Raw genomic sequence first — 22,757 nt, forward strand, 5'->3', positions numbered from 1 at the left:
TCCCCCTCCCAGAATCAACAGACAGGGGCCAGGGCTAGGAGAGTCTCAGGCTGGCCCCCGAGAACAGGGACCTCAGCTGTGAACCCTCACACTCCTGGATAAGTGGCCTACCTGCATGACAGTGCTGATAAAGGACACTCGCTGGAGCCAGGTCAAGGAAAGCCAGTGAGACCAGAAGCAGCTGATTGTGACTGTGGCTGATTGTTAGTGGCCATGAGCCAGAGGGCAAGAAATGAACTCTTCCTCTCTGAGGGTATTGAAGACACTCCTTGTGCAAGGCAACCATGACACTAGCCACCTGACACCACAATTATGAAGTTAGTGCCTGGCAAGTCCTGGACCTGGCAAGTCTTCTGACGAGTTTCACTTGGGTACATACGCCAGTGAGAAGAGAACAGAGTTCCCAGAGCAAGGCACACAGCGAGCACTCAGTAAACACCTGCTGTACAGCTCATACATAAAATGCACTGCCCCAGAGAGGAGGCAGACTTGGAAACCAAGGGGCAGAAGACAGTGACTCTTTTTATAAGGTTGTGGCAGGTGCTGCTTAACCCACCCACTTCTGTCTATTCCATGGACACTGGCCCAGACCAGCCTCCACCATCACCCTCCCAAGGACCCTCCCCACGTGTCCTAGCAGCATCTGTTGTTTTTTGTTTTGTTTTGTTTGAGACAGGGTCTTTCTGCATAGTTCAGGGTGGCCTTAACTCACTATGGAGGCCTGGCTGGCCTCAAACTTGCCATGATCTCCTGCCTCTGCCTCCTCAGTGCTGGGATTATAGATGTGCACCACCATACTTGGCTTCTTTCTGTTTTTTGAAACAAGGTCTCACCATGCAGTTCACGCTGGCCTTGCAGTGATTCTCCTGCCTCAGCCTCCTAAGTGCTGGGGTTACAGGTATGCACCACCACAACAAGCAGAATCCCCTCCCATACTGCCACTCAGCTAGCTCTCTACAGACCCGGGGTGGTTTCAAAATGAGGAGGTGCTGGAAACCACTGCAAATAGGGGGGAAAAAGCAAAGGACAGAACGAGGGCAACGGTCTGTGTGAACCTCACCAAAGTGACTTCACACACAGCAGATAACTAAACTGAAGGATTCGCCCTTGCAGGCTCTGAATGGGAAAATGCTAGACCACACACAAAACAAGCTTGCCGAGGAGCTGGAATCTTAATGTGACTCCACTTCCACACACCCCCACCCCAGTGGGTCCACAGGAAACGCAGAGGGCCAAGGACTACGCAAAAAGGACACTGTTAACAGGACCAGGGGCAAACTGCATAAATAAATAAGAGACAGGGGGGGGGACCTGTCAATTAGGAGGGAAGAAATGCCACCTGCCTATCTTACTGTGCTGCTCGTAGCTGGATCCCAGGAATCCGAGCACTGAGTGGGTACCTGAGGATGTTAGAATCAGCTTGTCAGATGTGAAAACAGTCCTAAGGTTATGTATATCGTTTTCTCCAGAAACACGTAATATAACATTAGGAGAAAAAAATAGTCAATATTTGGGATTTGGTTTAAACTACTCTAGGCATTAGGGCATCAGACAAAACAGGGCTGTCCATGGGACACCATGAAAGTCACATGGATGGAAATTTGACGCTTGCACCTCTGGCTAGTTTGGTACATGTTTCAAATTTTCTGTCATAAAAAGGATGTTACAGTGATGGCTTGTTTGGAGTCAAAAATATCTCTAATAAAGGAAGAAAGAACCAAGTTGGGAGGCAGAGGACCTGGTCCAGGGTGAGGGATTTCAAGCTGTTCCACTGTTGCTAAGGCATTCCACGAATGCTTGATTGCCAGCTTTCTCTTTCAAAAACATTTTTAAGAAGTTTCTTTTCTTTTCTTTTTGAACCGGGTTTCACTGTGTAGCACAGGCTGGCCTCAAATTCATGGTGATGCTCCTGCTTCAGCCTCCCGAGTGCTGGGTTTACAGGCATGCACCATCATGCCCAGCTTATAACTAGTTTTCTAAACTGCACTGAACATGTACTCACCTCACTCTCTGATATGACAGGATACTGTGCAGCCTGTGACAGAGCCAGCCCACGTACTATCTGTGATAGTCTATGAAACAAAATTACAGAAGAGAAGTCAGAGTTCAGAAATTTTTCAAGCCATTTGGCACAGTGATCTTATGTCTGCTGAGTCTCTTTTTTTTTTTTTTTTTTTTTTGGTGGGGGGAGGTCTTTTTGAGACAGTCTTTCTATGCAGTCCAGGCTGGCCTTGAGCTCACTTTGTTGCCCAGTCTGGTCTCGAACTTGCAGTGATCCTCCTGCCTCAGCCTCCCAAGCACTGGGATTACAGGGGTGCACCACTATGCCCAGCTGCCTTCTGAGACTTATAAGATAGTAGGTTTCATTGTGGATAGCTTCATCCTTATTACACCATTCATTTTCATTGAAATTTTAATCAGCACATGAGATTAAAATTTTACAAAAGAACAACTAGTCCTTTATACAGTGTAGAAATGTTATGAACCAGACATTAATCCCCTGGAGATGCCAAAGCGGTTTGCACATGTGGACTGCCAGAAGGCCCAGGACAAAACCTCCCAGTCACTGTTTGCTGTGTGAACTTCATTACTCGTTACAAACAGAGCATGGACAAGAAGGGAGAAATTCTGCACTGCCTACTGACACCCAAATCCATGTCCTTGCACAATCATGCCAGTGCAAGCTAAGCCACGTCCCACGAACACCAGCAAGGCCCAGGACTACAAATGCCCAGAGACACTCCCCTTCGAGCTTCCAGATCGGTCTGACCCTTAGGTCTTGGAACACTGACTGCTTCTCTGTATCAGCTGGAAGTTACTCTGTCACTGAAGTACATACATAAACCATGAGGCAAGGGTCTGAGTCAACCAGCTCCTGGTTTCCAGAGTGTGCCCTGAAAAGAGTATGGCTGTTCTCACTGTGATAAGCGAAAAAATAAAAACACAAATATACACTTAGCAAGTAAACTCACACTAGCATTCAACACTGCTTATATCTGTGTGACGCACTGAGGCTCTGTGTCCGAGTTCCACTTCTTCAGAAGAGAAAGCTGCTGGTGGTCAAGATCCTTGGGCTGCAGTTGCAACTCTGCACTCACCCAGGGTTTAGCCTCTCTAGACCTCAGTTTCCTCATTTACAAAGCGGAAACTGTTGTCCTTTCCAGTTGTTTTGCTTTTGTTTTTTGGTGAAGGCAAAAAGAGGTCGGGGCTAATAACACACTTTGATGAATTAAAAATGCAAAACTAAAAATAAAAGCACACAGGGATGCTTGCAGTGGGGCCTGAGTGCTAGCCCTCCTTTTCTGCTTGCTTAGTCAGATTATCTCATTTCCTCCTCCAGAAAGTACAGAGTGTGATGCTACAATGATGCCCAATAACAACAGATGAACTCACATTCATTGACAAAAACCCTACATGTGCTAATCACGGAGCAGCCTGTGATTCTCCCCAGGGTCTAAGAGGCTTGCCCCATCACTTTACTTACTGATGGAGCTTAAAGACAGCAACATGGTACCTGCTTCTGGACATGGTACCTGTGTTCTGGACATTCTGTGAAGCCCAATATGATAACAACATATGAGAAAATCAATACAAGTACCCAAGGGACCAGGACAAGGACCAGAGCCATGAATGTGATCTGCAGGTTCAATCACATGGAGTCTCATTCTAGGAGCTGGCAGGAGTGTCATGAAAGCTAGGTCCTCCTCCTGGAGCAGAGAGAATGTGTGCAGTTCTGTAGCCATGCTGGGAACTGCAGGGTGCAAGCCCTGGGCATGGCTTCAGGGTCAGAGCAGGCACTGAAATTGAGCTGGCCAGTCCATGGAGCTAGAGCAAGGCAGGAGTAGTGCAAGAACCAGAGTACCCTACCTGCTCCTCCCAGCCCAGCCTGCTGCAGAGCCCCAGAGGAGCAAGCCCGAACTTGCCAGAAACAGATGCTTTTTCACAGACAATGAATCTACTGTTGATTAGCCAAAGCCTTCACTTACATTTGCAAAAGGATGGAGTGGAAAATTACACCTGTGTAGGTGGAGGTAGGACCCAGGGACAAGGCAACAACCCTGGAAGCTGAGCCCTCTCAGGGATGAATCTGGCACAGCAACTCATGTCGGAGTAACCACGACAGAACCTGGGACTGTCATTATTTTATGTTCCAGGGGTATTTTCCTATTTGTGTCAGAGCTATTAGGCTATTTTTTTTGTTTTTCAGTCTCCCCTGACCCTAAGTCTACACAACAATTATAAGCTCTTCGGCTTGCTTTCCTGTCTCTATTTCTTCTGAGACTGTTAACAGCCCTACTAGAGAGGCAGAGCTGATGTAAGCCTCATGTTAGGATAGATGGGGAAACTGAGGATCCAAAAGACCAGGAGCCCCAGTGAAGCCTAGCAGATCATGAGTCCCAGAGCCAGGCTCTCTGTGGCCAGGAGTCTAACAATAGGGGTGGCACAGAGCCTATCCAGGGACTCATCAGGGCCCCACATATAAAGCAGTCCTCCAGGCTCAGGCTACTCCCTGACCTTCATCCACCTGGTCTGGAGGCAGAGGAGAGAGGTTAAACTGCACCTCTGCTCAAGTACTCTTCCCAGCCACCACTCCCACTCCACCCTTCTCCCGTTTACCCATCAGCTTCTTCCCTTGAAGAAGGAACCTCAGCTGCCCGCTTTCTTGATACACCCCTTCCCCCACCTTGCCTCACTCCTATTTCTGAACCCACTTCCCCCTGTCCCATCTGTTCTTGCCAAGGTCAAGCCAAGCTACCCCTTGCCTCCGGAACCAGGTAACCCAAGAACTCTTATCTCTGGCCTGGTTTTACTGCTGCAACCTCTCCTTGTCCCTATCCCTAGGATATCTCCTCTCTTCTCCATCAGCAGCAGCTAACCCATAGATCTGTTTCTAGACCTGTCCCCTGCATTCCCATTGTCCTAGAGGTCCTGCACTGGGCCCCAGGTCACCACAGAAGAGCCTGCCCTGGCACAGGCTACAAGTCCAGCACAGCTCGACACTAGCCTGGGGCTCACTGAGTGAATAAATATTGGTGAACAACTGTTGCTTTGCTGGTTTCAGAAGGGCTGTCCCTACCCATCCGGCACAGCCAGCCAGGTGGCTTTTCACAAACCGAAGACTGACTGCCGTCTAAACCTCTGCCTCGGCTCCTCAGCACCCTGGGACAAAGTTCACAATCTCTAGCAGGCTGAGGAGGCAGCTTGCGCTTCTACAGCCAGCAGGCACCGCAGCCATGAGCACCTCTCATCCTCAGTCCAAGAGTATCCATGTGCTGATCACCTTTGCATCCTTGTTCTTGGCATATGGCTGAACAGGAAAACCATGATTAGAGCTCAAGGTAATTCGGGGAACTAAGTAAGGGACCCAGTGTCTGGGCACCAGGCAAGAGTGAGGTCACAACCTTACCTGAGTAACCGTCGTTGGTCCAAAACAGATCAGTCTTCCAGAAATCAACCCCAGGTGTATGCGTGCCAGAGCTCCAGCTGACCTGGAGGCTGGGAACTGTGTCTTGATGTATGCAGGCCAGAGGCCAACCCCTCACCCAAGCCTGCTCAAAGTACAGCCTCCGCAAACAAAACTGCTCGACTCAGCACAACCTCTCACGGCTGACACACCACAGGGCCCACATCCCACTCCCTACGCCCTTTCATGTGTCCCATGGGGCAGTTTCAGCCTAGGAGTCTGAGATCCTGAGTAGCCCTCAACCTCGCATCAGTTTTCTGTGACTCCACTGCTAGCCCAGTGCTTGTCAACCTTCCCATGGTCCACGGTATCTACAGGATGGTCCCCAGATCATGCACCCCAGAAAAGAAGGCAGGTGAGGGGTATTAAATGCAGATTCCAGAGCCAGCCCAGCCATGAAGTCCTAAGACTATAGACAGCTAAATTAGACGAAAATTAGTATATAGAGAAGGATCAGGGGCTCAAGGGAATCAGCACAAAAAATACGAACAGAATTAATGCTGGAGGCAAAGCTGGAGAACCAAGTCTCAGGATGGAGGGTCAATAGTAAGGCCAGTGAGCCTCCCCAGACTTGAGACTGTGCCATAATTAACACCACCGGGTCCAGTAGGCCCCGGCAGGTATCAAGTACATTGATGGGAGACCAGAACATCAGAACCTACACTCCACTCCCTTCTCCAAAACCATACACCCTTGCTATATGACATTCCCTATCGGATCAACATCAGCTAAACGACTGGACTGTGCTTGTAACCGAACAGGTTGTCGTTTGACCCACATTGCACCCACTGTGATTTGTGGTGTGATTCTGCTGCATCACTTACCGGACAAAGGGGCTTGGGGGCCAATCACTTGGGACCTTCCCTGGAAATTCAGGAGCTATTCTCCTCCTTAGTTCCAATAAAATTCTTCTAACGTTCTTGCTTTGAGTTCATTCCACAATGTGAGACCACAAACTCTGCGCACCTGATGGGAGTTATATTTGTCTATCACTAATCTCATTTAGGTAGCAGCAGTGAGACATTGAGCACAGTGAGATTTGGAGACGACAGGAAAGAGATTTCAGATTTTGGAGCCCTAGTGTGACAGGCAGACGTCGTTTTCTGGACAAACACAGTTACAAACACGAAATCCCTGACTGCCGGAAGTGGAGAGTACAATCACCACTCCAATCACTACTTTTACCTAAGTTTCATCAAAGTCAGCGCAGCTTCCGTCACTGCTGCTTCTTTCAGGGGCTCAGCGGAAGAGGCTGCAGGTTCCCCCACGTCCCAAGCCCACGGCCGGCGTGGGGCTCCCGGGGCTCCGCGCGCGGCGGGGCGGGGCAGGGTCGGGGAAGTCCTGGGGTTCCCGCTACTCACCCTCTGCAGCTTGGCCCGGGTGCCCGGTCAGCGACCGCCCACCGCCGCCAAGTAGAATAGGAGCGCGCGGCGCCCAGCCCCCGGCAGGGCCAGCGGTAACCGGCCGCAGCCGAGGACCGCGCGCCCTGGCGTCCGGAAGGGTCCCCGCAGGGTCGGCTCCGGAACCGGGTCGCCGCGACAGGCTGGCTGGCCGGGCTCGGGCGCGGTGGGGCGCGCGGCCGCCAGAACGCTGCACCTCGGTGTGCGCGGGATCGGCGCTCGCCACGGGGCCGGGCTCCGCGTGCAGAGAGCGCGAGCCGCTCCAACCCGAGCAGCGAGGCCCACGAGCCAGCGGTGCGCGGCGACCGCGAGCTCCGCTGCCCGGGGCGGGGCCAGCCTGGCCGTCCAGGTGGTGGCGCTGCGGGGCGGAGCCCGGAGCGGCTGGCCCAGGCGCCGGGATAAAGGCGCGGCCGGCCGGAGGCTGCCTGAAACCTGCGTGCTGGCCACATCACCATGTCACTTGTGCTGCTGAGCCTGGCCGCGCTGTGCAGAATCGTCTTGCCCAAAGAGCCGGTAAGCCCTCGCCTGCACCCCACTCCGCAGGTGCGTCCCAGGAGCCCCGATCCTCGCTGCCTCGATCTGCCAGCGGAAGAGCCCACGGACCGTTCTCTGGAGGAGACCTGTGTGCACACCTTGGGGCAACCCAGTGGGCTTCAGATCGCCGGCAGCCCACTGTTCCCAAGCTGTCCCATAGTAGGCATCAAGCCGCTTGGCTTAAGGGCGTGGGGATCAGACGGCTTTGGCTGCAGAGTACCCTGGGCTCTTTTTCTCTATTTTTCGTGCTGGAGACGGAATCCAGGGTCTCACTCCTGACAGGCACTGAGCTATACTCCCCACTCGGAGCGCTTCATTGGATCATTTATGCTCTCCTCGCCTCGTGGGTAAAAAGCAGGGTCGCAACTAAGTCACCCAGGTCTCTTACCAACCACGGGGCCTGCAGAGCAGCTGTGAGGGAGCCCCCTTGGCTAGAGGAATCGATGCTCACTCAGCGTTGCTTGGCACCTGCGCACCTGTTGGTGAACAAGGACTGCTGATCCATTACCACTTGCCTGTTTTAACTTTTCTTTTTCTCCTTTCCTCTATGCTGACTCGTTAAAGTAATTTCCTTTCTTCCTCAGTGCGAGGAAACGAATCTTTTGAGTCGCTAAAGAAGAAAAAACTCACCCCACAAATAGCCCTAAAAATCAGTCCCTGCCTTCTTATCATAACATATAACCTAAATACATGGCTGATACCTGTTGATGGTTATAGGAAATCAAACTCCATCCATCTTGTCCTGATGCCTTCCGTTACTACCCTCTTTGGTGAGGATCCCTTGCTTTTTCCACATGAGGAAGAATTCACTGGCTTTGTGGAACTTACTGTAGAGCCAAAGGTTTGAACTCTGTCACAGTTAGAGTTACTGCTTCTTCCTCAAACTTAGCTCAACCCTCTGTCAAGAAATCAGCTCCTATTAGGGTGGCTTGTGTAAAAATACTGTCTGCTGATAGTCCTTCCAAAATACTTCAACAAAGACAAAGGGATAACTGAGGACATCACCAGACCCCAACTTCTCTCTCAAGAGATATTTGGCAGTGTGGAGGCTTGGCAAGGTCAGATTACAGAGCTGGTGGATTTACCACATTGAGTGCTGCCTCAGAGTTAAAAAACCTTTGGGTTCAGTGTCTTATTTCAAAACCAAAGTACTACATGTTTTTTCCTTATGAAAAGACCCAAGCAGTTAACATAGAAGAATTGAATATGAATCTTCTTGGACATGGATAATGCATATTTGCTCTTTTTAGACACTCTTTTTAAAAGGTGACATGATGAAACCACAGTTACTTATGAAGGTTTTCTGAATATCTGAGGTGAGTTCTGTGTTAGAAGAGAATGTGTGAAAGATCTGGGGAATGGGCCATGGGCCATGTTCATTGCTTCCTTCTATTGATCTTTCCAGCACAACCAATCCTTAACCTGGGGAAACTCAGTAAATACTCCAGACTTTCTAAAACCTGGCAGCTAAACATTCAATATGGAGGGACCTCTTAATGCTCCAATTCATCCCTGGCTTGTAGCAGGGAAGGCTGATGCCCAGAGACCCCGCCTCTGGCCTTCAAGTGAGGAGACTGGCTACTGCATATCAGCACATCGGTGGCGAATCTATGGTCCACTGTGGTCTACAGTATGACAGATTAGCTTTCCCTAAGCTGTGAAATGGAACCAACTCATTTTTTGAAAGTTTGTTATTTATGTATATACCTAAGGGGGAAAAATTCCATTGAAGGTTGGCTTTAATATGACACTTGGTTTCTTTCTTCCCTGCAGACTATTCAGTGTGGCTCTGAAATTGGTAGGTGCCTCAGGGAACAAATATTTGGAGCATTACATTGAAAGCACAGTTGAACTTTAAGAGGGCTGAATCCAGTAGAGATGATCAGAGACCAGGCACAAGGACAACCAGTGTTTTAACTGACGTCTGAAATGGCTGGCTTCCAGCCCAGTGTGGGGACCACAGGCATGGGAGGACTCGCCATGAGGGTGGAAGTCCGTGCCTGCAGAGGCAGATGGGGAGTGGTGGGGAGGAAGTCACTTAACTTGGGTCCAGGAAGCAGTGTAAAGAATATGTGCTTGAGATGATAGCATTCAAAGAAAGAGTGGGTTTCTGCCTAAAAATGTGAATAGGAAGGGTGGGCTAGAGGTGAAAGAGTGGCCACTAAGATGTGGGAGAGTGGGGTATTATGGATCAACAGACTGGAGGTATGGAGAGGCAACACTGACCCTAACAAACCCATGAAATACACTGAACACGCACACACACACACACACACACACAAACATACACATGAGCATGTGATCCCAAATGCTCTGTGGTTTGGGGCCAAGGCTGAGGGCATTTCTCTTAGTTCAGTATTACCTCAGCTATCAATCAACGAACACCATGAAAGGGCCTGTCTTAGCAGGAAGATGTGACCCATAGTGAACTGGGGGTAGATCAGTGTGGATCATTTATAGGAGATGGCCCCTAACTGGCCAGGAAGGGGAATATCATGGTAAATCTTGCCTTTTCAAACCAGGGCCATCTCCAGAATGGATGGTCCAGCATCCTCTGACCCCAGGAGACTTGAGGGAACTCCGAGTGGAACTTTTTAAAACCAATGCTACAGCAGAGGACTATTCAGTTTTGATGAACATAAGCTGGGTGCTCCGAGCGGATGGTGAGTTTGTGTCAAACACAAATGTCTACTGAACCAGAGTGCTGTACAGCCCATATATTTCTGTTGGGCATATTCTGTTCCGGCAACACTGTTCATAACAGCCAAAAGCACCGAGAATCCCAATAGTACAATGTAATCCAATACAGCAACAAGAATGAGCAATCTGAAACTATACACAATACAGTAATAAGCCAGATTCTGGAGTTCATACATTTTTAGCTAAATGCATTCTTACACTAGTACATGCCATGTGGTTCCTTTGTAAAAATGGCAAAATTAATCTGGTGGTTGAAGTCAGACTGGTGATTACCATAGGGGTGGGAGTAACTGAAAGAAAGCATGAGGGGTATTCCAGGGTGTTTCTTGACCTGTACTTGTTGCATGAATGCAAATTCATTAAGTAGTACGCGGATGGTCTGTGTATTTTCCTGTATGTTATGTACTTCATGGAAAGAGATATGATAAGGCCAGAATGGATTTCCTCAACTGAGGAAAAACACTGGTTTAGGTAAGTTGCTTTTCTGTTTCCTAAATGATGTCATGAAAGCCCTGGCATTTCCCTTATATTATGCTGCAAGGCACCTTGTGGCTTATGACAAGCTAATCCTGAGACCCTAATGCCCATGTTTGTGGTTTCCATCTACAAAATTCAGTTAAACTTGCCCTAATCAAGTATTTATCTATGAGTGCCAGGCACAGAGGTGAGTTGGCTGGCCCGTCACAAGGGTTTTCAGAGATTTGGAGAGGCAGATGCAGGAAGCATGAGGGGAAGCCCTGAAGGGAACTGTGCTCCACAGAGGGGGACAGGACAGGGAGGCCCAGGAGAGGAGCCCTGTTGAGACGCCCGTGAAATGAAGCGATAAAGTTGGCCCCATCCCTGGCAGAGGGAATTCTGTTGGCTGTTAGAAGCTGTGGTGCACGTGTTGAGTTAAAGGAGAAAGAATTTACCAGGAAGGAGAACTGGCATGGCTTGGTGATGACACTTTGGGGGTCTTCGTGGTATTCCCAAAGTCTTAGAGATTTAGAATACTGCAGGTATAGCTCGGCTGACCAGCAAGAAGAATCTTAAGCTTTGGAATTTGAATTCGTACTTGCTACAGTTGTAAGTTTAGGCAGAGCCCCCTGAAACTCCTAACCTTGCTCACTTCGTCTGCATACCTGAGGTGACAGTGCCTCCCTCTTAGCGCTGTTGTGAGTTTGCACTGAGATGAGGCATATGAAGTGTGTCAAATCAGTCGCAGAGCAAGTGTTAGTAAACAACTACCTGCCCTCTTACCCATCTCTGCAGCCAGCATCCGCTTGTTGAAAGCCACCAAGATCTGTGTGACAGGCAAAAGTAACTTCCAGTCATACAGCTGTGTGAGGTGCAACTACACAGAGGCTTTCCAGTGGCAGACCAGACCCTCTGGTGGCAAGGTAAGTACTGTTAGGCATGTGGTTGTCCCTGAAAATGGGGTCTTTGGGGAGCATGGACTCTGTGCAATACAGACAGGCTGGTGAGGAGCTGTGATGCAGACAGAGCAGGACACCTAGATTCAATCTCAGTTCTGGTTACTTCTCTCCATGCTTTGGGCAAGTCAGAATCTCTGGGCATCCCGGTCAGGAAAGCGAGGGGAGTGGAACTTAATTTTATTTCCTTAGTTCTACAGTTCGCAAATCACGTGGAGCCTGTTCCCCAAGTCGACCATGGTCAGCGAACAAGGAATGAAATCACAAATGAAAAGCTCAACACACAGCAGGGTTGCTGCCGCCCCGTGGAGTGTGCTGGGAGCTCACGTGCCTCTCTTTGCCTTTCAGTGGATGTTCTCCTATGTCGGCTTCCCGGTGGCACTAAGCACACGCTATTTCATCGGGGCCCATAATATCCCCAATGCAAATATGAATGAGGACAGTCCTTCTTTGTCCGTGAATTTCACCTCACCAGGTAAACCACGTAGTCTCTTTGGCTATTCTCTATCTTACTAGGACTACTGTTTGGGGGCCTGTGCTTTGACTTAGGGAACCTAGACAAGGTTTTGGCCTTGCAAGGTCTCAGTTTCCTCATATAGAAGTAACAATTCTGTACAGAGAAGAGGGTTAAGTCAAATGTAGGCAAAGCATATGCCTGCATCTTTTATAGCCTGAGGGTAAGATAGCTCCATCTTACAGACGAGGAACTGAAAGGTTAAGTCACCTTACCTGGGTTGTACACACAGTAAAAGTAAGGCTGATATTCAAACTTTGTGTGTGTGTTTCTTTGGTGCTAGAGGTTAAACCCTGGTTAACCCCTTACACACACTAGGCAGAAGCTTTACCCCTATGCTACAACTCCAGTGTCTCCCTAGTCCTTCTTGATCAATGTCCTGGGGCAGTCCAGGGTAGTTTCAGTGCTATAGCACCTACACAGTAGTTTCCAGCTTTCTGGAGAGACCAAACAATTTTTTTTGTGTGTGTGTGGTGGTGGTGCTGTTGGTACTGGGGACTAAATATATGGCCTATGCGTGGTAAGCAAACATTCTACCACTAAGCTACACCCCCAGCCCCAGTGCTCTCATTTTGCTGTTAAATTAGCTTTTTTAGTTTCTTATTTTTGCAATGATTTTAAGTTTACAAAAACATTGCAAAGGTAGTATAATGAGTTTTCACCTTCCACCAACTTCTCTGATTGTTACATCCGACAGTATTAGTGTGCATTTGTTAAATCTAAGAAATCAACATTGGTTTACTTCTACTAACTCCAGATTTTATTTGGATTTTACTCGATTTTCTAAATTAATATCTTCTTTCTTTTTCAGTTACATTTCTCCTTAGTCTCATCTGGTAACAGTTTGTTAGACTTTGTTTTTATGACCTTGATAGTCTTGAGTTCAACCAGGCATCCTGTATAATGACCCCAATTTGAGTCTGAGTATGTCAGATATGTTTATCTACTAGACCAGGGGTATGGGTTTTGGGGGAGAATCCCCCCAAAATGGATGTTTAGCCCTAATAATTTCATCAGACCTATGAGGTCACTGGTGAGAGGTGCCTTCATGACTTGGTTAGTGATCTGTATATGTTATGAGACTTCAGTTTTAAAGGCTATGGCTTTTCACATGTCTTTTTGGTAATCATCAATTGTTTTGGTAGAAGTAGAACTTAGACTGGCTACCATTTTATGGCAGATGATTTTGTTTAACAGTAAAATTTTATTACAGTTGGCATCCCATTTAGATTTCTATCTCACATCTGGACTGTGTTGGCAGTTTGTTAGTTAGGTGCAATGTGTGTGTGTGTGCCCTTGTTGACGAGGAAATAGAATAACCTTTTTCAAAAGTATAAAAACTTCCACTCACTCTTCCAGGCTGCCTAGACAAGATAATGAAATACAAGGAAAAGTGCGTCGAAGGAGGTAAGAAAACGGAGCACTTTGCTCTTGCTAAGGATGCTCATAATTGAGCCAGCTTTCTTCTTTTTTGTACTGATAATCAAACCCAGAGCCTTCCCACTAAGCTACACTTCTGGCCAGTTTTATTTTTTAATTTGAGACAGTGTCTTGCTCAGTTGCCCAGGCTGTGCTCAAATTTGCCACCCCCTTGTCTCAGCCCCCCAAAGTGCTGGGATTATAGGCATGCACCACCATCCCCAACTCTATCCATCCTTTGATGGGTGAAGAAACTGAGGCTTTAAGTGAGGAATTATGTGTTCAAGTTGCTTAGTACCCAGACAGAAGCACCAGGGCTCTTACATCCTGGTCATCACTTTGCTCACTGTGTCTACTGAAGGAGAGACTCTAGTACGTTAATGCGGTGGAGCCACATAAAACCATCCCCAGCCCCCTGAGTAAACTATTAAACATTTTAGCTCAAACCACACTTGTAGTGTGCCAATCAAAGGCATAACCTGATTGTATGGGAGTTTCATAAGCCCTTTCACCTGCTCACCAATACCACTGGCCTGTGGTTATGGAGGCAGTAGGAATCTTCTCTTTGGATCAGCAAGCATTTGGGGTGGCAGTCTAAAAGCATGTTCTCCACATGTGCCCTTAAAAGGATCACCTCGCCCATGCTAAACTGTTAGAATTCTAACCCTGCCCTTTGAATTGTGAAATAGCCCATGTAAAATAATCATCCCAATGTCCACTTTCCAAGGGGTTTTATGTAAATTTCTGGGCAATACAGGGTTGGGCTGCTAATAAGTTTTGGGGGGACCAGTCCTGATCTTTTAGGGACCCTTTACCTTACAGGGCATCCCTCCATACCCTGTTATAGAGCCACATATGCCATTCTTATTAGAGGCAGACCGCAAGCACAGAGCGCTCTTCCCTACCAGCTGGATTTGTGAGAGTCTGGAAGCACTGGGGTATGAGGTTTGAAGGCCTGAGTCAGTCCTGGGATGAACACGTGAAGACGCTTCAAGGCAGGGCCTGAAATGGTCTCCTCTGTGGGAAAGAGCACTTGTGCTGTTACATATTATGTTCCTGGAAATGAGCCTGGTCCTTATTTGCAAGTCACATCCAGGAAACAAAGGACTTCCTTCTGATAGAGTTGACCTATCAGGGGATCTACTGAACTGTGAGACATTTCCTTCCTTCTTTGCATTTGACAAAGTTGGCTGCATGATGAGATGGAAGAAGCTCCTAGAATCCAGAATGTTCTAATGGTTGTAGTTTTGATCGTACATTCATTTCTACCATAATTTCAGACATGTCTCCTAACCTGTAGCTCCATTTCACATTCTGGGAAGAAAATACTGGCCTAGCCCTAATTAAATTACAGGTTAAGAATAGAAGTATTAGAATCTGATGTGTCTCAACCCTCAGCTCAGGGAAGCTATTTTTAATAAAGCAATGGCAGTGAGGGAGGGGGCCACTAAACTTATTTGGGCAGCAGCTACTTGGAGAATCTAGGAGCAGTGCTAGGAATTGCACTGTGTAGAACAGTCACTGACTCTTGCATGTATGCCTGAGAACTTGTTTTTGTGAAGCCTCTTTGGGGACTTTAAAGGGGACTTAAACAAAGGAAAAGCTATCAAGTCCATCCACGTGGTTCTCTTAACTCCTAGGAAGTCTGTGGGACCCCAACATCACTGCTTGTAAGAAGAATGAGAAGATGGTGGAAGTGAATTTTACAACCAGTCCCCTTGGAAACAGATACATGGTTCTTATCCAACGTGACACTGTACTGGGATTTTCTGATGTGCCAGAGGTACTGTTCCCTACATCCTCTCATCTTCAGTCTTCAGCTTCCTAACTCTGTTCAAGGAAAAAGTGGGCTTTTTAGGGTTCTCTAAGTGGGCTCTCCTGAGAGAGCTCAGAACTGTGTGTTGTCCAGATGTACCAGGCTGTTTTGATTAATTCAACAGATAACAAATTCCCCTGAGCATCCTCGTATACATCATTACAAATCTGAAACCAAATAAAAGCAGGAATTTCAGAAGTAGGAAACGAATCTTTTCACATACAGGCTAAGGAACTGAAAGCCAGTTCGGAAAAAGCAGCTTTCCCGTTAGTAGTCATTTATATGACTTGTAATTGTTGATTTTCTTTCGCTCATCTACAGAGCAAACTAAGGAGAACTTCTGTAGTCATTATGGTGACAGGAGAAAGTGAAGGTGCGAAGGTCCAGGTAAGCCTCCCAAGGTGCTGGGGAAGGGGAGGGCGCTACAAGACTGCTCACCATTGAATGCTCTTCGTGAGTCTTTCCAAGGCTGAGTTAGTTCTCTCCAGCTCACTTTTCGCAGTAGTCCTGTATCGAGCGTCTTATTCCTTGTTGTACTCTGTATCTGAGGTCAGGAAGCTGACCGTGCAGGCACCCGTACCTTCTGCTTAGATTAGCAGCAACTCGCTGTCCAAAGTGCTTGTATTTCCACTTTCTGTCCCAGACCTTCACAGCAATTCTGAGGTAGAAGAACCATTTTATTTCCCCAAGCCCACTTTTTACTGTAAAATGAAGTTGCAGAGATCTGAAGGGAAAAGGTTTGGTTTTCCAGAGCAGTGTGTGAATATGGGGAGCATCTGCTTGTCCTCTCAGGGCATCAGCTGATGCGGGTAGAAACAGAAGCTGGACCTGTGGTGCTCTCGGGTCTCCTGCCACTGTTGAGTTTACAGAGTGTGGACACAGGAACCCAGTGGGACTTAGTCATATCAAAGAGTAAGGAGTTTTTGTTTTTCCTTCCTGGAACATAAAGGCAAAGGGAACAGACCCTGTAGCATATTCCATGTCTCTTCCAGGGAACCACAGACTCCTAGTGCAGGGACCTGCCTGTCATTAAGCTCCGACTGATGTCAATATAGCCCCATAGTTCTGTAGTCCTAAAGGAAATATTTACATGTATGTTGGGATATAACCCAGCTCTTCTAGATAAGAAAACCAGCATGTTATAAACAGTCACAAAACTGAGGCTCACAATCCCAGAGCCTTGGAAGATATTTCCGGTTTGGATCACTGGGTTGGATTTTAGGGGCTTTGCTACACAAGTGTAACCAAAAGGAAAATGTCCATGAAAGAGCTCAGAGGAGGGGATGGTGGGAATAAGGCTACTGTGGAGACTCTGTCTGAAGCTCAGGGTGCCATTTCTGAGCCTCCTATTTCTCCTCAGTTGATTCCGTATTTCAATTCATGTGGCAATGACTGTATCCGACGGAAGGGAACTGTTGTGAGTTGCCCGCAGACGGATGCCCCCTTCCCTCCAGATAAAAGTAAGTGCTGCTATCACTGGATGATCAAAGAGGCTCAGAAAATAAGGGGTCTCACTGTCTGGTGTGTAGTGGGTATGTGTCTGTGGGCAGAGTGAGGGGTGCCTGCCTGTGTTCCCGGAATTAGTGTGCACCCATAACCTAAGATAAAACCTTCATTTATAAAACCACTCCTGACCCTTTAGGAAAGCAGGATACAGAGAGACAGGAAGAGTTAAACTGTACAGAAGAGATACTAAAAGCACTCACTCCAAGGAGCTGCTGAGAAAACGCAGGGGACTCAGTCAGTGTCAGAGAGAGCTTGTTCTCCACTGCATTCTGATCGCAGCAGTACTGACCTACCTGTTACCGTCCATGTGGTCACATGCCAACATTTGGGTAACAAATCATAATGGCACCAAAAGACATCCCACTGGTGCCTGAGTGGCATGCTCTGGAAAATATCACTGGATTTGGAGATGTGCTGTTTCTTTTGTTAAGGTGGAGAGATAAGATGTTTCCAGAACTAGCCTCTGGTTGGGGGTCAAAAGATGGAAGGTATTATTAAGAATCTCAACTAGCCAGGGGTGGTAGCACTTATCTGTAATCCCAGCACTTGGGAAGCTGAGGCAAGAGGATCACCATGAGTTTGAAGCCAGCCTGGCTACATAGGAAATTTAAGACTAGCCTGGACTACATAGTGTAGTTGAGACCCTGTCTCAAAACAAAACAAAACAAAACAAAAAGAATCTCAGCTAAACAAATAGAAGACACCTGAGTCCTGAGCCTGCGAGTGTGCTGATCCTAATGTTCCTGGGAAGGAAGGCACATTTCTCATCAATCTTTTAAAAATGCCCTGCCATCTATGTTGGCATTGAGTGTGGTGCACACCTGTAATCCCAGCATGGAAAGGCTGAGGCAGGAGAATCACCACAAGTTTGAGGCTAGCCTGAGCTACATAGTGAGTTCAAGGCCAGCCTGAACTGCAGAGCAAGATCTTGTCTCAAAAAAAAAAAAAAAAAAAAAAAAATCCAGAAACAAAAACACCATGTGTGTGTACTGTGTATACAAGAAAATGCACCCAGAATGACAGCGATTCCTCAAAGAACCATGAAAAGCCAAATGTAAACTCTGGTTCCACAGTGAAAATGTTGATGTAAAGAGTAAGGCAACCCCCTGCCCCCCAAAAAGAGAAGAAGAAACCCGAGACATTTTACAGGACATCTCCCTATCCCGTTTTACAGGACATTTCACCAGGACATCTCCCTATCCTGGTGAGAACCAAATAAGAGCAACCTTGACTCTACAGAAAAAAACACTAATCAGTACACTCCTTTAAGATCTTCTGACTCTTGTTTTAAAGTTCTATAAAATCTAGCGTAGAAATCTTAATTTTTCAAATAGATATATAAAAAAAAAAGAAAAAAAAAACGAGGCAGGAGGATTGCTGCAAGTTTGAAGCCAACCTGGGCTACATAGCAAGACCCTGTCTCAAAAAGAAAAAGAAAACATTGGTAAATATGATTTTGTTTTGCTGATGTGAGTAACCTTTTGTTTTTTCAGACAGAAGCATGCTGGGAGGCTGGCTGGCCCTGCTGTCACTGCCTGTGGTCTCATGGGTGTTGGCAGCTGGGATCTATATAATGTGGAGACGTGGTAAGGATTGCATTTTAAAGATAAAGTAATGAGGAAGTCACTGTGTGCACATGCATGCGCACATATCTATGCACACTGAGGATAAAACCCAGGGTCTCATGTGTGAGGCAAGTGCTCTGAGATATATCCCAACTCCACATTCTGAGCATTTTAAAAGGAGAGTCTTCTAGGGCAATCACCTGTTAGCCTTTCCCAGAACTGAGACAGCACATCTACTGCCTTAACATGCTGCTCAAAGCCTGGGATGGTAATAACTGCATCGCATCTGCCAGCTTAAAGCAAGGGGAGGTCTTACAGATCTAGGTCTACCTATCCTGTTTTATTTCTGTCACGGAGGGTTCACAGATCTAGGGTCTACCTATCCTGTTTTATTTCTGTCACAGAGGGTTCTACAGTCTGAAACAGGCAAATGGTGGCTGATAACATTTCGCCTGTGATACTCTATTCTTATTTTTTAAAAGTAGTTCCAAGACATTAGAACAACATTCACTTACCTCCATGCACTCTGAAAGGTCACTGCTAACCCTACAACATTGAGTATGTGAATGCAGAAGTCAGGGTACTTCACCTGGCACGGTGGGGCAGTTCTGAGCCCAGTGTGAGCAATGTAGTGAGTTGGTGAGAGGCCCAGTCTCCAAAACTAAGGTCTGGGTCCGGGTATAAAACTCAGGGTTCAATTCCCAGTAATCTTCCATAAGATAATAGACAAAAAAATCAATTCATATATAGCTAATGGAAAGATTCTGTCTTTCCTCCAAATAGAAAAGGAAATATAAATGCACCCATAGTATTTATGTTGTAGACACAGTTGTAAAACTCTTTGTTATTTCTAAGCTAGAAAATCATGTGAGCTCTTTGCTTCAGGAATCGTTATATTTAGGGGATGCTGTGTGAACTGTATTATCGTCATTTCATACTTTGTTCCTGTTTTATAACACAGAATAAGGCAGCCTTTCAGTTAAGTTCCAGGAGCTTAACTCTGGAACTGTAAAGAAACTCTACCACCTGCAGGCGGAAAGTGGTATAAACCACCACGAAGCAGATGAAGCAAGGTGAATGGCAGAGGTCAGATAGCCTTTAGGTAACACTAAAAGTGAAGTTCCAACTCCCCACCTCCAAGTACCTTCGCCCTAAGCAGTTTCTGTGACTTTATGTGAAAAGATAAAGCATGACTGAAAGAAATGATTTAGTAGGAACTTAGAAAATACATCTTTTAAAACTTGTAACTCTTTTTGCGGTACTGGAGAGTGAACCCAGGGTCTCATGTATTTTAGCCAAGTATTTTACACTGAGCTATACCCCAGCCCATTAAAATGTTTTAGAAGTTTAGGCATTGGGGTTTCAGATACCAAGTCCAAAAGAGTATCAGGGTTACCTTCCTTGTCTGGCAGTAACATGGTGCCCCTGCCGTTCTCTGGTATGGCCCATTTTTCAGTGATGGTTTGAATTAGAGTGAATCCAAATACAGGTAACAAATGCTTTTCTCACCTCCCACAGAAAGGATCAAGAAAGCTTCCTTGCTTGCTACCACATTACTGCCCCTCATTAAGGTTCTTGTGGTTTATCCATCTGAAGTCTGTTTCCACCACACCGTCTGTTACTTCACTGAATTTCTTCAGAACCACTGCAGAAGTGAGGTCATCCTTGAACAGTGGCAGAAAAAGAAAATAGCTGAGATGGGGCCAGTGCAATGGCTTACCACTCAGAAGAAAGCTGCAGATAAAGTGATCTTCCTTCTTTCCAATGTCAGTGCGGTGTGTGATGGCACCTGTGGCCAGAGCAAGGGCAGCCCCAAGGAGAACTCACAAGACCTATTCCATCTTGCCTTCAACCTTTTCTGCAGCGACCTAAGCAGCCAGACTCACCTGCTCAAATACATAGTGGTCTACTTCAGAGGTGCGGATCCCAAGGATGACTACAGCGCTCTCCACATCTGCCCCAAGTACCACCTCATGAAGGAGGCCACTGCTCTCTGCACTGAACTACACTGCGCCACGCAGCACAAGCCAGTGAGGAGATGGTCACGAGCCAGCCACAGCAGCTACTCCGCTTTGTAGCCTACCCAAGAGAAGGGGGAGGACTCAAAGCCTCCTTATCCAACAATTCCAGGGGAAGACCTTTGTGAGAATCCTGAAGTTTACTGTCCAGACTACTTATAAGGAAAATCGCAACTGAACACATGCCTCAGGTTACTTATTAAAAAACGTTCTGCCATAAAACTATTACAAACAAGATGGGCGTGGTGGAGCACGCTGGGAATTCCAGCACTTGGGAGGCTGAGGCAAGAGGATCACCATTTCTAGGCCAACCTCAGCTACACAGTTCAAGGCCAGCCTGGAATACATAGCAAGATCCTGTCTCAAACAAAAAATAATAGTTGCAAACATTACTAACTGCTGGAACATTACTAAACAACTGAAACTAAATTTCTAGTTACAGAGCTAAACCAATTTTATATCTAAAGTTCAAGAGTATTACTGCAGACAATCATTCAGATAATGTAGCAACACTCTCTTCCAGCCAGGTGTCCATCCAATCGTAATAGTCCATGGGTTACAATGCAGGTTGTTTAGCTCTGTAACATTCTAAGCTCAATTAATGAGGACTAAGAATTCCTCACTATTTCACTTAGCTTCCTGCGAGAAAAACCGTATTACACACAAAAGTATTTTTAAGATACTAAAAGTGGGGAATAATTCGGCAGTGGTAGTACACACCTGTAATCCAAGTGCTTCGGGAGACCTAGGCAGGAGGATGGCAAGTTTGAGTCCAGCCTGTGCAAGTTAGTAAGACCTATCTCAAAACTAAAAAAAGTTCAAAAGGATGGGGATATAACCTTCATTGAAGGCCCTAGGGTAATTCCCTAGTATTGCAAAAAAAATTGGGAGTTATTAAGCTGGACCATCTTGGTTGACCAGATGAGCTGATCGATGTATAACCACCATGTAGTATGGTATTTGCTATTTGGGAACTTCTTGCTCCAAATTAGATTAGTATTCTGCCTTTTGTACAAGTGACCTTTTTTTTGGTCTTTTTGAGACAGGGTTTTGCTATGCAGTTCAGGCTGGCTTTACACTCACTCATTTTGTTGCCCAGGCCTCCTGAGTGCTGGGATTCCAAGAGTGCACCACCATGCCCGGGTCAAGTGACCTTTAAATGAAATCCAAATACATTCCTGCAAAGCTGATGTCTACTTTTTGAAGTTATCTATTAGAAGTTACCATCAGAGTTCTGTTATTACATAATCATTCGTGTTAAACATTCTCAAACTGAAAGCTTACTTTCTTAAGATAATGGTTCTTTTTATGTTAGTAATACTGATTACTTAAATAAAAAACAAAACTGCCAGAGTAACAGAATGTAGAGATGTACGCTATTGATACAGGGGAAAAACAAACCCCAGGTTGCTAGGCGTCAAATGTGCCAAGTTCTTGTCTCCTGAAACTGAAGAATGAATTGCAAAGAACAAACATTATGAGTAGAAATGATTTACTGAGAGCTTGTAAGAGACGGGAGGGATCCTAAAAGGGGGTTGCCACCCAGGCATTTCTCTAACAGTGTTTTATAGGGCAAAATCACGAGATACGCTAAATCACAAGGTTACTAGTGTCAAACTATAGTCAACCAGTGAGATTACAAACACAGCTGCTTGGCTAACACTGATCCAGTAAGGAAGCAGGCCTCCTAGTAGGGGATATGGCATCCCTAACTTCTGAAACAGGATCATTTTGGGAAAGGGATGGGCCCCAGTGCTCCGGCCACCCATCCAGGTATCTGAAGCATATCTGGGTTTAATGGACTAGGTGGTACCAGCCGGCACAATATCAAATTTCCATTCATTCTTTTGCAAAGTATGAAACTATGGCCATTGTGATGTTAATTCCGAGACTTCTGCCTTCCTCAGATGTGCCTCTAGCCACAATTTTGATGTCTCTACCTCTCACTGACTTCCTTATGAGCTGGTCCCTGTCTGTGTATTTTATGAATTTTATTGGTACACTTTTGATATACATAATCACATTCATCATAGGCAATTTGTACTGGTACATATCTTGACTTTGTTTTTTCTCATTTCCCTCCCCTTCCATCAACCTCTCTTCCCCTCGTTTACTTAAGCTGGTTTTATTTTTCCTTTTCCTTTCCTTCTCTTCCCTATCCTCCTCCCTAGACCCCTTCCCATTTGAACGTTTTTTCCCTACTTCCCAATATCCTTTTAATGATTCTCTTGAGAGGATCTCCCTAAGTTGCCCAGGTTCAGGTCCTGCTTCAGTCTCCCAAATCATTCCTATTTGGCTTTAGAAAGGAAACAAAATTTCCCTTTCAGTTGTGTTGTTTTGGTCAAGTAATAGCTTTCTTTACCTAAGCTACCCTAGAACAAGTTCGGTAACAAAAGCCAGACACAGGGT

General features: G+C 46.4%; 2 protein-coding genes across 5 annotated transcripts in view; one reads left to right on the forward strand and one right to left on the reverse strand.

The window, feature by feature from the left end:
* Chdh (choline dehydrogenase) overlaps positions 1-7,140 on the reverse strand; it is a 39,876-nt gene extending 32,736 nt beyond the window's left edge. Inside the window, exons 1-3 of one of the 3 annotated variants that reach the window (XM_013144085.3) lie at positions 6,826-7,140; positions 6,289-6,430; positions 2,003-2,072 (exon numbers count right to left, since the gene is read on the reverse strand). The gene's annotated coding sequence lies outside the window, so the exon portion shown is untranslated. Of the gene's footprint in view, positions 1-2,002; positions 2,073-5,407; positions 6,186-6,288; positions 6,431-6,825 lie in introns of those variants that run through there. The other 2 variants (XM_013144086.3, XM_063257288.1) reach the window with 2 other exon arrangements.
* Positions 7,141-7,190: 50 nt separating this feature from the next.
* On the forward strand, positions 7,191-22,607 carry Il17rb (interleukin 17 receptor B). Of its 2 annotated transcripts, XM_013144089.3 has the most exons (11): positions 7,191-7,377; positions 9,172-9,196; positions 9,921-10,061; positions 11,350-11,477; positions 11,859-11,985; positions 13,384-13,431; positions 15,084-15,226; positions 15,581-15,646; positions 16,620-16,719; positions 18,259-18,351; positions 19,849-22,607. In XM_013144089.3, exons 1-11 carry the CDS (start codon positions 7,318-7,320, stop codon positions 20,406-20,408), a joined length of 1,491 nt encoding a protein of 496 aa, XP_012999543.1. In that variant the 5' UTR covers positions 7,191-7,317; the 3' UTR covers positions 20,409-22,607. The 2 variants fall into 2 exon arrangements, with proteins under 2 accessions (XP_012999543.1, XP_063113359.1); XM_063257289.1 differs by lacking the exon at positions 9,172-9,196 and having other exon boundaries at positions 7,221-7,377.
* Positions 22,608-22,757: the final 150 nt, after the last annotated feature.

Source organism: Cavia porcellus, unplaced genomic scaffold (genome assembly GCF_034190915.1).
Source record: "Cavia porcellus strain 051 isolate PalLab524CR breed Dunkin Hartley unplaced genomic scaffold, mCavPor4.1 scaffold_10, whole genome shotgun sequence".
NCBI lineage: Eukaryota > Metazoa > Chordata > Mammalia > Rodentia > Caviidae > Cavia > Cavia porcellus.